Below are 15,665 nucleotides of genomic sequence, written 5' to 3' on the forward strand. Positions count from 1 at the left end.
TTCTTCCAGTTTCTTTTAGCCCCCCCCCCCCTTTATTCAAATAAAATGTGTGTAGCTATTGTTTTAAATTTTTTCAAGACCTTAAGAATTCCTAAGCTCAGCTATTAGAGTTTAAAACAAGTATATTGTGTGATTAGTGATCAAATGGTTGGATAAAACCATTATGCTGCAACCGCAAGGAAATAATGGCGGCAACTATGACAACTATCTAATGACAACAAATCGTACTACAGTTTAGTCATTTTTTAAATATTTCTTTCGCTTTTGATAATATTCTACATTGTCTTTGCTGCAGTTTTAAATTGTTTTGTATTCGCTCTCTAGTTTATCAGTTGATTCTACACAATGAGTCTTTGGGTTGATAAGCATCGTCCTAAAAATTTAGCGCAATTGGATTATCATAAAACACAAGCTAATCACTTGAAAAAATTAGTAAGTTCTTACACTATACATTGTTTTATAAAAGCATTGATAACTAAAAGCCTACAACATTTGATGTCTTAACTCCATTTCCAGCATTCTATGTTAATGAACTTTGTTTCCCATGTTAAAAAAGCAATTGTGCTGCAGTTTCATTATATTAATTGAAACAAGTTTTGAAATTTATGACTCAGATGCTGCTGTGTATAACTATTGAACAACAATAGATGTTCGTACTTAAGACAGAAAACTTAAAATTAATTGTAATTAGCACTTTAGTTGACATATCAAGTAAAATAAGTGATAACAATGTCACAATTTTCAAGTAATCTGCAATTTGTGCTATTTGACGTTATTTTTGATGCATCAAGTCTCTCCCCCCCCCCCTCCCCATATCTAGCACATGTATCTTATTTTATTTAATGCTCATAATCATAGACCAAATTTAAGGCTTAATTGATTTTGTTATTTCATCAAAATAAAGGTATTTTGGAAATTTTCTTCATATTATTTCAATTAATTACAGGTGAATAGTGGTGATTTTCCTCATATTCTACTGTATGGACCTCCCGGTGCTGGAAAGAAAACTAGAATTATGTGTCTTCTTCGTGAGTTATATGGAGCAGGTGTAGAGAAGTTGAGGATTGAACACCAACTTTTTGAAACTCCTTCAAAACGAAAAGTTGAAATAATTACTATTGCCAGCAACTATCATATTGAAGTCAACCCAAGGTATTTTTGAATTCAGTTTAATGTATAAAGTCAAATTTAGTTTCTGAAATCTTAGCCAATACACATAAGTGAAAATTTTCTCAGTCTTCAAAAGATTTGAAGTTAAATTTTGTCACAGGGGGGGGGGGGAGATACTTGATCATGCTTTGATTGCCACATTTTCCATCTTCTTTTGTCCCATTTTTCAATGCCCTTATTTTAAATTATACCTTGGTTTTTGATAAATTTGTTACCTGTCTTGGAAAAGTTGAAGAATTTTTACTGTATTATTTTTTGCTCAGACCATTTTCGCTCTGAAATAAAAGTATACAGTCGAACTTGCTCTTAACAAGTATGATGGAACTGCAAAATTTGCTCATTCTAACCGAGTGCTCGCAAAAGAGGTTTTTAAAATATCATTGAAAAAAATTAAAAAACTTACTTTTATATGATTTGTTTTCCTTGTATAATATCAAAGCAGTCGCATGTTTTAGAAGAAGGCTCATGGCCAGAAAAACATTGTTGTCTGCACCTCTGCCTTCAAAAAATGTTTGAAGTCTTTCCCAGTTGCATGGCATTGGGGATGTTTCAGATGGAATTTCTTCCCACTTGTCATTTTTACTTTCATTACTTTTTAAATAAGCTTCATCTTGGGCATCAGCAACAATCATGAGAGCCCGGGGGGGGGGGGGGGGGGTCTTCCCTGAACTTCTTTGCTTTTAGTATTTTTTTTTCATTTGCAAAAATGTAAAATATTTCTTCTGCAGCCATTACTGAATAAATTTTTAAAAATGTCAAGTTTTGAAAACTCTAATATGTACTGAAATTAGTTTCCATAGGGAAAATATCTGAGTCGCCCCCCCCCCCCTTTAAAATTTTGCATATGGGCACCCATGGTAATAGCTTAGTAGAATTTCTTTTTTGAATATAGATACAAATGCATTTATTTATTGTTGTTTTGCTTTGTTTCCTTTTTGTAAATGTATACAGCGGCTAAAGCTTTAAAGCAAGAGGAGAAAACCTTAATGTTTTCATGCCAAACATAAACTGAAGGGATTAAAGCATTTTTCCAGCCTTCTTTCAATTATTTACAAATTTGGCTTTTTTACACCCCATCTATATTTCTGAGACTAATAAGGCCTTGTGAGAACATGCTACAACTCATTTAATGTGTTGCTTTTTCAAAGATTTTTTATTTTATTTTCTAGTGATGTTGGAATATATGATAGAGTAGTCATCCAAGAACTGTTGAAGACAGTTGCACAGACTCACCAGTTAGATACTCACACTCAAAAAGAATTCAAAGGTATTGTGGAAAATTTGTGCTTTACTTAACTTAAATGCATGTTAGAAACTGCTTAAATTGAATACTTTCATCCCAAATACGTGAACTTCTAGGTGATTTTAGGGGGATTTAAAAATTGTTGAAGGGAAAAAGCAGAATAGAAAGAAGTTTTGTTTGAATTTACAGTATAACCCCGATTTAATGATTGTCTATTGGGACTAGAAAAATTTATCGTTAAATCTAGGATCTTAAAGTCGATAAAGCATAGACATTCAATGCAGTCAAATCTGGATCAGGGAAATGTATCACTAAATTGAGGAAATTGTTAAATCAAAGTTAAACTGTAATTTAATTTAACTTATTCATTTAGTTTTACGGATCTGAAAAATTTAAAAAGTGATGTATAATAATCAATTACAAGTAGCATTCAAACTATTAGTGCATGGTCTATTGTTTCAGAACTCATAAAGAAATGATTCTTCAAAAAGAAAAGCTTGGTAATGTGCAAGGCTAGCAGCATAAAACATCCACCCTCCCTAACTAGTCATGATGCCAGCAGAACACTGTAATCAGGGCCGGATTTGGAAGTGTGGAGGCCCCGGGGCAACGAAGGAGTGGAGACCCCTAATCAGGGTTTGAAAAGATCATCATATTTTCCAAAATATCCGATACTTTGATATATATCCGAATATTTTGATATATATATGGAAAATCCCTTATTTTCGACCTGTGTAAGTTAGGATATTTTGTAAAAATTTTATTGTGGGGGCCCCTTTGTTGTGGAGGCCCGGGGCAGTAGCCCCGCCTGCCCTTCCCTAAATCCGGCCCTGTGTGTAACTCTTTAAAAAGAGAGACGTAAATTTTGAAAGTTGGAACCAGGGTTGGCAAGTTTCTGCCGAGGCGGTTAAAACCACTGGTAGAAACCGGTTAAAACCACTTTCTGCCACATTTGCGGCAGAATCTGGCAAAAACTCACAAAATGAAATATTAATTCTTGATATACAACAGAAAATACATAGAAAAAAAATTATTAACCAAAGCACTGTAATTTTATTACAAAATTATCGCAATTCAAAATCAAATGTTATATTGTTGGGACCCTGCAATTGCCTCTTCGAAAAGGGGCTTTCAAAAATCTAAACAGGTTCTCAATTTAATATGCACAAATGAGAAACTTTAGAATATTCTTGAAACAGAAGAGCTAGCAGACAATGCATCAAGGAGTAAGCAATATTCATGAAACTTTTATCTATTGTATAACTGGTCCACCATGTAGTAACTGGGGTTGTGGTAAAAATTTGACTAGAAAAATAAGTTTTGAGAAATGGGGCCAATTTGTTTTGCAAAGCTGTGACATTAGGTACAAAATTCTAGACAAGTAAAATTCTGGCACTTTCTCCTTGAAAGCACGTGACATGATAATTTCAATCACAAACAATTTAGAGGAAGCATATAAGTTTGCAAATTACAAACAGCAAGGCTCCCAAATGGTCCGCTTTTCCCGCCAAAGTCCGTTTTTTAGGGTAAAGTCCGCTTTAGACCGCTTTTTAACATTTTTGTCCGTTTAGTCCGTTTTATATTGTTTTTACTCAAAATTCAGATTTTAAAAATTTTCATTACATTAAAATATACTGTGTGCTGACGTTTGTTACCCCAAACACGCGGCCACAGCGCTATTTTTCTATTGAACCTGACTTTCTGGTATTATTTCGCTTCAGATTGACGTCATTACTCCTCCTTCAACCGCTGTAACATAGAAATCTAGCAAATGGAGAGGTTTGGGGGAGGAGTTATGACATCAAATCAAAGCATTTTGCTACCAAAATTTCTCACAAGTTCGTACGCCCTTGAAAAACCTTGAAAAAAATCTAGAATGTTTCATCAGTGCAATTTTCTGAACTTGTGTTCGATGTGTAGCATCGCGAAAAATTACTTCCTGCATTTGCGAGTTCAATCTTTTTGCATCTTGTTAATATTTTGATGTTTTTGACAATCACAGAAGTTATTTTAACATTCATTAACTTAGATTAGCTTATTTTATGTTTAATTCTGATAGATAATAAACTACTTTTTTTTTTTCGGAACCATGGTAACATCAAACTTTTTTGGATTTCGCCAAAAATTGATTGCTAGGTTTTGAGATTTCAATCTCTTTGCATCTTATAAATATTTCGATATTTTTGGCAATCGGAAGTTATTTTGACATGACATCTCCTTAGATTAGCTTATTTTTTGGTTAATTTTAACAAACAATTAACTTTTTTATTTTTGGATCCATAGTAACATTGAACTTTCTCGCACTTCACAGAAAGTGCTTGTCGTGTTTGAGATTTCAATCTTTTTGCATCTTGTAAATAATTTGATATTTTTGTCAATCAGAAGTTATTTTGACACACTCCACCATAGATTAGCTTATTTTTTTTAATTTTAATAGATAATAAACTACTTTTTTTTCGAAACCATGGTGACATTGAACTTACTCACACTTTGCGGAAAATTGCTTGTCGTGTTTGAGATTTCAATCCTTTTGCATCTTGTTAATGAATTGATATTTTTGGCAATCGGAAGTTATTTTGGCATACGTTGCCATAGATTAGCTTATTTTTTGTTTAATTTTAATAGATAATAAACTTTCTTATTTTTGGAACCATAGCAGCATTGGACTTACTCCAACTTCGCGAAGAATTGCTTCTTGTGCTTGAGATTTCAATCTTTTTGCATCTTGTACATATTTCGATATTTTGTACTATCGAATGTTATTTTCACATATGCTATCCTAGACTAGCATATTTTATGTTCAATTTTAGTCATGTTTAGTTTTAGAGTTTTTTTTTTTTTTTTTTTTGAAATTATGCCAACAGTGAACATACTTCGCGAAAATTTGATTCTCGTGTTCAAGATTTCAATCCTTTTGTATCTTGCAATTATTTTAATATTTTTGAAAATTGGAAGCTGTTTTGACAAGTGCTACCGCAAATTATATTATTTAATTTTATTTTTAAAAACTAAAACTTTGTATCCTTATTTTTTTTGAAATACTCATAATGAGTATTTTTAATTTGAAAATATAGCTCTATAAATCTGAAATTACACATTTATTTATTACATTAAGTTATCCAGTTAAAGCAGGCTCAAATTTACATTCAGTTTATCACTTGAGCAGCATTTATATATTTCTGGGTGTGGTGACTTTAATAGAAAATTTTCTTTCTCACTAATTTTTATATATACATGAAGACAGTTACAATATTTTTTGGTGCACGAACGACTAATACATACATATGAAGAAATGATTTGGATACTTAGCATACTAATAAATGATTTGCAATCCTCTAATATTTTTGAACTTAGTCAGTGGCGTAGCCAGAAATTACCTCCTGCTATGGTGTATTTGGTCATCAACTCTCATATGTATATAAACTTACCATATTTAGGCTGGAAATATGTGTAAAAACCAAGGGCTGTGGAGGGGGAGGGGACCTCCTGGTCTCTAAACTATATCTTCTTATCTTGCAATACCTTATATCAAAATGAATTCTCTTTAAACTGGTTATGTGAAAAATTTTGTAAACTACTATGTGCTAAGGTGTTTACTGTAATAACTGTATCTAAAAAGTCTTTATAAGGTATGCACTAATTCATCGGTCACTTAGGTGATTATTTTTAACTAGCCAGTTTTTACCTGTTAATTAGTAGAAAATTTATATTACAATTAAAGTTACTCTGTAAGATGGTTAGTTACATGCTTGCTTGTCACCCCCCCCCCCCATCCAAATGTTTGTGTAAATAATATAATTCAATGGATAAAAATCATTATTATGATTAATTAACGAATTATCTTCACGTATTTAGTGTCAGGCAGCTAATTTGCCTTTTGGTGCTTCACTGGGTTTAACTATGAATGGTCCTCCCAAAGTCCTCTTTTTAATCCTAACTGGTCCTCTTTGGTCCCCTTTTTGATTCAAAGTGGTCCTCTTTTACCCTTTTCTATGGGGTGTGTTGTGTTGGGAGCCCTGAAACAGTAATGCCTGTTCAATTCTGTATGTCACTCCTCTTTCCTAAGCACCCCCGTATGATTTTTTATCCTTTGTTAAATTAATCCAAATACTACGAGCTTCTGCAATTGAAAAGTTCCCTTTCTGAACTAAATCAAGAGCACTAGCATTGGATTTTATTTTTTTAAATGATGAAATGATGTTTAATTTTTTAGTTTTCCTAAACAAATATCATTCACTACTTACTTGAGTTATTAAAGACACTTTTAAGTTTTTGCCAGTTTCTGCCGGTTTTTACCAGTTATAACCAGTTTCTGCTACTGGCACGGCAAAAGCTAGTTTCTGCCGTCAGAAAGCCAACCCTGGTTGGAACAAAATAACATTTTTATCCATATAATGCTTAAACATTGTGGCGTAGTTGGATATTGATCACATAACTTGGTTTTACTTAAAACACTGTTTATTACATGAAACTACATGTTCACTCTTCCGGGGACAGACTTTTTCTGACTGTCAGTGCGATTCTCAGTTAGCCTTGTAGGAGTTCATGTGGCTGCGTAATTGGGATTGCTCCAATTGTATTCTGCATTGAAGGATTTATGGGTTTCCCACTATATCTAGCCTCCTGCAGCTAAATTGGAGATGAAAGCTCCATCTCATGTTCTAACAGTTGTCTATTTAATATTAAACTTTGTCTTAAAATGTGCTGTTTTTTAAGTTCCAAAATTGTATCTAAAGTAACTTATAGCTTTTGCAGAAATTTTCTCTTTTTTTAATTTTTAATAACTTTCCTTGCAGTTGTTGTTTTGATGGAAGTTGATAAACTTACAAAAGATGCACAACATGCTCTAAGGAGAACGATGGAAAAGTATATGGCAACATGCCGAATCATTCTGTGCTGCAATTCTAGCAGTAAAGTTATTCCTGCTATAAGAAGTCGTTGCTTGGGCATTCGTGTTGCTGCACCTGCTATTTCTGAGGTAATTAGTAGTATATAGTTCTATCTACTTTGTCTTTACTGTTATGCAGTCAGACCCAGATTTAACAAATCTTTATTTAACCAGTTTTGCAATTTAGCAAATTTCTTTTTTCCGGACAAAAATGAAGGCAAAAACCCCTATTTACCCAATAATAAACCCTGAATTAACAAATTATTAAAACCACCGAAAAAAACTTTTTTTGTTAATTTTAGTTGAAAATTTTGGATTGTTTTCCAAATAATATATTGATCTTGTCCGAGACAGAAAAAGACTTTACTTGGAATCGGCAATTTTTGATAGGCGAGGAGGCAATTCATGAATAGAAATTCTGATGCAGAAAGCAATAATTGATCTCCCATCAAAACTTACTTTTTCTAATGCTTTATATGACCTGGAAACTAAAAACATCTCTCATGCAGCAAGCTCTAAATGACGCAGTATTTTCTTTTCTCCATAAAGTCGAAAGAGAACCATTTCGAGGCAGGTATCAAGGATATGTCAAATCTGTATTATTACTAAGTACTTTAAAATTTTAAATTAATTAGTATGTAATAAGGCGCGGAATGCTGAATAAAAAAAGTCTTCTAATTATGATTATGTTTCTGCAATGGCTTATTAAGACTTTTAAATAAGGTCAGTGAAATTTTATATATATATTTTTTTCGCACCCCGATATTACGAATGACTCCGATTTAATGCATTAATGTGTCGGCCCATTGAATTCGTTAAATCGGGGTCCGACTGTATTTATTACAATAAAAAGAAAATTGGGTTCAATAGTATATTTACTGAACCCTTCTCTTTTGAGATATATGTTAGGAATGGGGGGGGGGGGGAGTGACATATTAACCAGCCATTGTTCATTCTCAAATAAATTGTAATTAAGATAAATACTATTCTTTAAACTGAAATTATGTACATATGTAGTTCTAAGCTTTGTGTTTAATTGCAAATTTATTTGTTGTTCATCCGTGGGTCATTTGTAGTATAAGGGTTTGATAAAAAATAGTGGCAATGCTTCCATATTTTGACTGTAATGCCCAAATGGTCTGATATAAGAGCTATGTGAAATCCTGTGCTGAGTGGTTGGTTACAAGTGAGTTTTACCAGGAAACAATGAAAGTGTGAAGTGTGATACAAAAGGAGACCTTCATGTTATACTTACGAAACAGAATCAACTTCTGAGATGCAGATCGTGAAGGATGACACCCTCTGAGACACCTGCACATACCAATTGCTTGGTTTATTAGTTTTAAATGTGCGGAAAAATCTGAACAAGTGGGTTCCTGAGAAATTTATTTAAATTATAAAAAAAAAAAATTACAAGCAGTAACCATTTGTCTCATTTTTAATGGAACAGCCCCATTTTCACAGAATTCATACTTCCTTAGAAAAACCTTAAGAAACCCTTAGTTTCATCAAGCAAAATTAAGGTCTCTAAAAAACTCTTAAAAAGTCCTTAATTTTCTGAAAATTTCCTTAATTTTTTAAAAACTACTGTATCAAGTTTGGTCCCCTTTTTCTTATTTTTTCTTTTTTACCCCTTCAAATCTTTATCCTCCGCTATATCTGTCGAAAATGTATGTTTTGGAGACATGCCAACAGCGTCAAACATGTGCTTCGCCGAAAATTGCTTGCCTTGTTTGAGATTTCAATCTTTTTGCATCTTACAAATATTTCAATCTTTTTAAATGTTGGAAGGTTTTTTTTTACTATATGCTACTTTATACCTGTTTTTTTTTTTTTTTTCATTATTTCAATAATATTTTTATTTCTTAAATTTATTTTAGAAAAAATGCAAAAGACTATCGAAAAAATGTGGTTCAACTCCCAGTCTCGATTGTATTTGAACTTGATTGGTTACTGTTTTTATGTATTTAAGGAAGCTTTCAAAATATTTATGATGAATATCTAATGGTTTAGGTTTAGCTTTACGGCCTGTGAAATTTTTCGGAATTTATGATTAAATGAAGCAACTTCAGTATTTTTTTTTTTAATCCTGAAATAGTATTATGAAGTTTTTTAAACCAAATTATTCATTCCAATGCAAGGAGAAAGGATAATGAATTATATATATATATATTCAATTCTTGCTGTGAAAAGTATGTTCTACCACATAAGGGAAACTTAGACTTTTTATGCTGTAAATTTTTACTTTACAAACAAACCTAATTTACTTTCTTATTTTAAATACCTTAAATTCAAATGTTTTTTGTTAAAAAAACATAATTGAGTGATACAGCCAAGATTGAACTCTGACTCCATCAACCCCTTTATTCAAGGACTCAGGAGTTAGAGATTGCTTCCTAGGAGTTAGAGATTGCTTCCTCTCTTTCAAAATTTAAAATTTATATAGAAATAAACTTGCGAGAAATAGTATACTATAGCAAATTTGTTCAAAATGGGATTTTAGTAACAATCACAAATCAAAAGCAATAATAACAAAACACACACACACAATAGTTTAAATATCTTCAAGGAAAAAAAATTTAGTTATTTTCCTTCAATTTGCCTCTCACTCAGTTATGTATGCTAAAAAATAATGCTTTAATATACAACTAATTTTCTACAGCTATCCTCATTTTACTGATCTTTTTTATAACTGAAATTTGAGTAATAAATACTATGTTTTAAGAACAATATTTGCCATGCATTGTATTAATTACTACTACAATCATTTCAAGCATAATTAATAGGGAAAAATTTTCGTATTATCTTTGAAACTGGTATTTCAACCAACAACCATTGGGTGGAGCTGTGGAAGCATTTTCATTCCAATGAATTAAATCATGTATTATTATTTAATGTATGCTTTATGTTTGCCCTGGCCTAATATACTTACAGAAAGGATAATTTTGCTCATGATTGTGGCTAGCAAAAAAGCATAGTTCTAAATCACAATTCTTAAAGCAATGTTGAGTTTAAAACAAGTTGTATGAAATTCTGCAAAGAATTTTATTCTGATCTAAAATCAGTATCAAATGTTCTGATCTGAAGCAAATTTGCACATAAAAAAATTACGTTTATTCTTCTTTTTCAAATGTTCATTTCTGTTTTTGTCTTTAATAAACTATATGTAAAAAGCGGAAAGGGCACTTTTTTTAATATACACGTGCAAATGCCAAAAATTTGTTAATATCCTGTTTTGAGGAAACAAATAAATGGTCACCTTGCGTACATACCCAAAAAGTTACAATTTTGTTTTGTTAGCAGCAGAAAAAACTACTATTTTGACCTTTTTTTTTGCAATGTTACACAAAAACGATATAAATTAACATGCCAATATTATGAACCAAGAAACATTTTGAATAAATCTTCTGGCGTACAGTATTAATGCTCCTTATCTACTACCACTGTGAATTCTTGAGACTTCCTGTGCTTGACTTAGAAGAAAGTGATACCACTTGTTGTCTCCAAATCTAATGAACCTATATGTGCAATGTCTTGCTAAAAGCTCAGTCATATGAGTCTGTGCACTCATGATGTCTTTACCAAAGGGGAAGAACAGAACCACAACAAGATTCATTTCAACAATTGAAAAAAAAAGACAAGCATTGTAGAACAAAAAGAGAAGTGGGTGTGTTTGTGGTGTATAATAGGGATCTGCCTCTTTTTTAGCAGTTGTTGGTAGACAAAAGAGGTGATTATTTCGTGAGAGTGCTTGTGTTCAACCTTTGTACATTTATTTTTAAAAGATGAGTTTTTTCTTTAATTGACATTATGTTAACTTCTGCAGATTTCCACAATCCTTCAAAACGTTTGCCGAAAGGAGTGTCTATCGCTGCCCTCAGAGCTTGCAAATAGAATTGCAGAAAAAAGTAACCGCAACTTGAGAAGAGCAATTTTGATGTGTGAAGCATGCAGAGTTCAACAGTAAGTTTTAAGCTGTTAATTTTTCACAAGCATTTTCAAAGGAAGATTCACATTTTAAATAAGCATATTCAAATTCATGATATAAAATAATTTTTTCAACATGTATATGAGAAATCATATGAACTAATGACAGATGTATGGTTTGAACACTTCTCTAGCTCTACAAAACTTTGCGTCTGTCCACAACTGTTTCTAGCTAAGCATTTTATTTATAGCTAGATATATTATATTATCATCTTTAAGTGAATTATATTAAGGTATGTTATTTATTTATCAATAGATATCCATTTACTGATGATCAAGAAATTGTGGAACCTGACTGGGAGGTTTTCTTGCATGATACGGCTAATTTTATAGTGCAAGAACAGAGTCCCAAAAGGTAAGAATTATGAATATGCATATTATAGCAATTTTAGAAACTTAAGTATTTATTAAAGAATGAACTCTTCATACATCAAAGAAAGAAAAACTAAAATGAACCGCCTGTTTTTTAAACAACTTACAATTCATAAAAAATATTTATTTACCACTTTAAAGGTAACAGTAATTTAATCATTTATGTTCATCTTTCCTACAAAATCAACAAATAATTTCTTATATTTTAAATTCTCACTGGAGTATAAGTTCTTGAGTTTCACAACTAATGTTATATTGCACTTAATTTTGCCAAATGTTTTAATGTGCTTTTGCAATCCATTTTTTACTTCTTTTTACAGAAAAGGAAGTATTGTATTCGCAAAAAAAATTTCACTCAAAAATCAACCTTAATTTCCGTTTTTCTTACCCCCGAATGAATGTTGAATTTTTTTTTTCGACTAGGCCACAGGTGGATAAGTGCCTAAGAACGTATAGACACCAGAAATATCCATTTTGATGATTCCCGAGTTAATTACAATGAGTTTTCTCATAGGGTCTGTATGTATGTATGTATGTCGCATAACTCAAGAATAGTATGTCCTAGAAAGTTGAAATTTGGTACGTAGACTCCTAGTGGGGTCTAATTGTGCACCTCCCCTTTTGGTTGCATTCGGGTGTTTCTAAAGGGATCTTTTACCTCTTTTTTGGGGGAAATCCTTGTTAATTTTGATGTAAACTCAAGTGGTGCTATAATTTGGCGGACACTTGGCGATATATCACCAGTCTTTTGGTCGACAAATTCAGCGATTTTTTAAATTTTTTTAAAAAATCGGGTTTTAATTTGACCCCTGTTGGTGATATTTAGAGAGTGAACTATTGAATCACATTAAAATTACCAGTAAAAGAAAGTCATGATCAGCTCATTTTTTAAATTAATCTTCAGCATTAGAGAAAATGTGAGTACAAGAGGGTAAAGTTCTTTAAATTGAAAAAAATTTCCTTCAGTTTTTCAATCAGTCTAGTGTATTCAAAATATTCCTGTTAATTTGCCAATGTTGCTGAAAAAATCTGAAAGATTTGCAATTAAATTGAATCTGGCACACTAGCTATATGGCAGGATAGCTGCAGAAATTCAAAACACATCTTTGAATCACATTTCAAGTTGTAATTGGTGCATCAAGGGAAGTTCCAGCTGATTCTGTCATAGCATGGCACAAAAATTTGACAGGAGAGGGTTCTTATAGTGCTCCTTTGTTTAAAGTTGAAAGTAAGAAAATATCATTCATTAGGTGGTAGACCAGATACTAGTTTTTTGCAAAATGTTAAAGTTTTCTTTCTTGCTTTGTTTTACTGACAAGGCAATTTGCTGAGTCCACTATTCAATGTATTGAAGAACTTATACCTAAGAAAATATGTGTTTTGGGGCTATGAATATGACGGTATCAGCTTGGTCTCAGGTAACAAAGACAACAATGTAAAACTTTCATGCAAGCAGGATTTACACATTAAAACTCCAATTATGAGGATGATAATATAAGAGATAATGATGAAATAATAATCAAAATCTGCTCAGAGGAACTAACTTTGGATAAAAAGTTCTTAACTTATTGCACAAAGTGCCCTAATCAATTATTTCACTTTTGTATATTTAACTTATTTTACTTTCAAATTGATTCTTGTTGCAAGCGTAAATCAATGCTGAACTGTATGAAACAGTCAATGCTGAATTGTAGACCATAACCCCCTAAAATTTTGACTGTTCCTTGACTTTCTGCATTAAAAAAAATTTCAATTATCCAAAAAATAACATTTTATACAGTAGTTACATTGGTATTGTATTTACTTTTCATAACATTCTGCGACTTTTCTTAAAATTTATTTGGTTTTGCATCATACCTAATTCTAAGCATTATTTACCTATATATACTATTGTAAGTATCATTAACCAGGACAGCTTCCCATAGTGGGGCATCTTTGTCGGGTTTTGAAAACAATGATATTTGGTGCTCTAACAAGTTCCAAACCAGCTAATAGATGTGACAGTTGCACAAAGAAACTGCTGTATCTATCAGCTGGTTTTAGAACTTAGTAGAGCAGCAATATCATTTTTTTTTTTCCTTCAAAAACTGACAAAGCTGTCTAGATTGAGGGTAAGTTATAATCGATCTTAACTCATGTAACTGGTTTAACCCTTTTGCTGCTATGGACATCATAGACTGAACAGTTGCCATGTGTCTTGCTACGTTGTTCTGAGAGGACAAAGGCCAAGTGCAATATATTCTTACTATCTAGTGTAGGTTGTGTGATTGTGGTTCCTTTACTTTGTCTCATAACAGGCTTGTCATTTTGAATTTTTCCTGGGAGGGTGGGGAGTGTTCTCAATGCAAAATTTGTTGGAAAACAATAACCATGCTTACTTACATGTAAAAATATTAATTTTTTTAAAGATGGTTCAATTGAAGTGCTAAATCACAGGCTTGTTTTGTAATAATATTTTTAAGTTCAATTTCATAGTTAATAACTTAACAAGAAACAATAACAACTTTTCCGTAACAAATGTCTCAGCAGTGAAAGAGAATACCTGATAAAGTTTTTTTATAGTAAAAAATAATCGCCAGACCATGACATTTTTTCAAATAAAAGATACAGTATAATCTTGATTTAACGATTGTCAAGGGACTGGAAAAGTTTATAGTTAAATCAAGGAGCATACTCATTCATGGCAGTTAATGCTGGACCAGTGAAATGTATCATTAAATTGAGGAAATCGTTAAATGGGGTATCGTTAAATCAAAGTTATACTGTATTAAGAAACATTGTAGTAGATTATAAAATGTTGATGTTTATTATTGATCAATTGTATTTTTATTTCACAGCCTAAATTACATAATATCATAAAATAATTCATTATAAAGTATAATTTGTTTAACAATTGTTTTGTCAATGTTTTAAAATTTTCTTATTTCAGGTTAGCAGAGGTTCGTGGTCGAATATATGAATTGATATCACATCTTGTTCCTACAGACGTAATATTTAAGGTGAGTAATTTGTGCTACTATTGAGAAGGTGAATAAGTTCTCGCTGTTTTTTTTTTGTAAAAAATGTGTTATGTGGCAAAGCATTTTTTTTATCTTGTAGATCAAAATCATTGCTTTTAAAGCATCTAAACCAATGTCTACATGTTGTTTTAGAGTACCATCGCCATAAGTCTCCACAAGGATTCTGTGTACTTTAACTGTATATTTTGTTTGATTAAAATAATGCAGGGTCATTTCACAGTATTTTGGATAATTATGTAGTGTCTATAACAACTTGACTTGTTTTGCCATAACTTTTTAATATACTGTTTGATTATTTTATTTTGGGTTTGTCCCACCAACCCAAACTCAAATAATTTGCAAATCAAACAGTATATTAAATAGTTATGGCAAAAAATGTGTCATGTTACAGACTCTACATTTATCCGAAATACTGTAAAATGGCCCTGCAGTAAAATTTCCCACAAATACTTGTTTTTTTAGCACAAAATTCGACATATTTAAGATCTGAAAAATAAAGTAGTTTTGCACTTTCATGAAATAACATACACTGCATTTCAAGCTCTCTTATAGTGCTTGTATGTAGATGCGTCACTATCACAAACAGCTCCAGGAATGCCAGTTCATGTAAAACAGCGAAAACTTATTCAAGTACCCAATATTTTATTTTCAAACATGACTTATGTTCTGTAACTTACCTTTATAACTCAATTGTAGGGCTTGTTGAAAGAACTTGTGAATAACTGCGATGGTCAATTGAAAGGTGAAGTTACCCAGCTTGCTGCGTTTTTTGAACATCGTTTGCAATTGGGTAGCAAAGCTATATATCATATTGAAGCATTTGTAGCAAAATTTATGGCTTTGTACAAAAAATTTCTTGAAGAAAATATGGCTGATGTTTACTAAATTTTTCAATAATATTAAATCTTTATATTTTGCATTTTATGCTTTTTGAATTTTTATTGATATCTCTACCATGTACAATTTTCAGTATAGTGCATTTTTT

General features: G+C 31.7%; 1 protein-coding gene across 2 annotated transcripts; it reads left to right on the forward strand.

The window, feature by feature from the left end:
- Window positions 1-30: 30 nt before the first annotated feature.
- On the forward strand, window positions 31-15,649 carry LOC129221229 (replication factor C subunit 3-like). Of its 2 annotated transcripts, XM_054855684.1 has the most exons (9): window positions 31-232; window positions 325-432; window positions 947-1,152; window positions 2,340-2,437; window positions 7,210-7,391; window positions 11,128-11,264; window positions 11,545-11,643; window positions 14,590-14,659; window positions 15,377-15,649. In XM_054855684.1, exons 2-9 carry the CDS (start codon window positions 346-348, stop codon window positions 15,563-15,565), a joined length of 1,068 nt encoding a protein of 355 aa, XP_054711659.1. In that variant the 5' UTR covers window positions 31-232; window positions 325-345; the 3' UTR covers window positions 15,566-15,649. The 2 variants fall into 2 exon arrangements, with proteins under 2 accessions (XP_054711659.1, XP_054711658.1); XM_054855683.1 differs by having other exon boundaries at window positions 31-432.
- The last annotated feature ends 16 nt before the right edge of the window (window positions 15,650-15,665 follow it).

Source organism: Uloborus diversus, chromosome 4 (genome assembly GCF_026930045.1).
Source record: "Uloborus diversus isolate 005 chromosome 4, Udiv.v.3.1, whole genome shotgun sequence".
Lineage (NCBI taxonomy): Eukaryota > Metazoa > Arthropoda > Arachnida > Araneae > Uloboridae > Uloborus > Uloborus diversus.

Excerpts from the sequence above, each read along its gene's own strand:
- LOC129221229 (XM_054855683.1), top strand. The coding sequence starts at position 346 with ATGAGTCTTTGGGTTGATAAGCATCGTCCTAAAAATTTAGCGCAATTG. Across the intron at positions 433-946 it reads CTAATCACTTGAAAAAATTA|GTGAATAGTGGTGATTTTCC; the intron begins GTAAGTTCTTAC and ends AATTAATTACAG. Across the intron at positions 14,660-15,376 it reads CTACAGACGTAATATTTAAG|GGCTTGTTGAAAGAACTTGT; the intron begins GTGAGTAATTTG and ends ACTCAATTGTAG.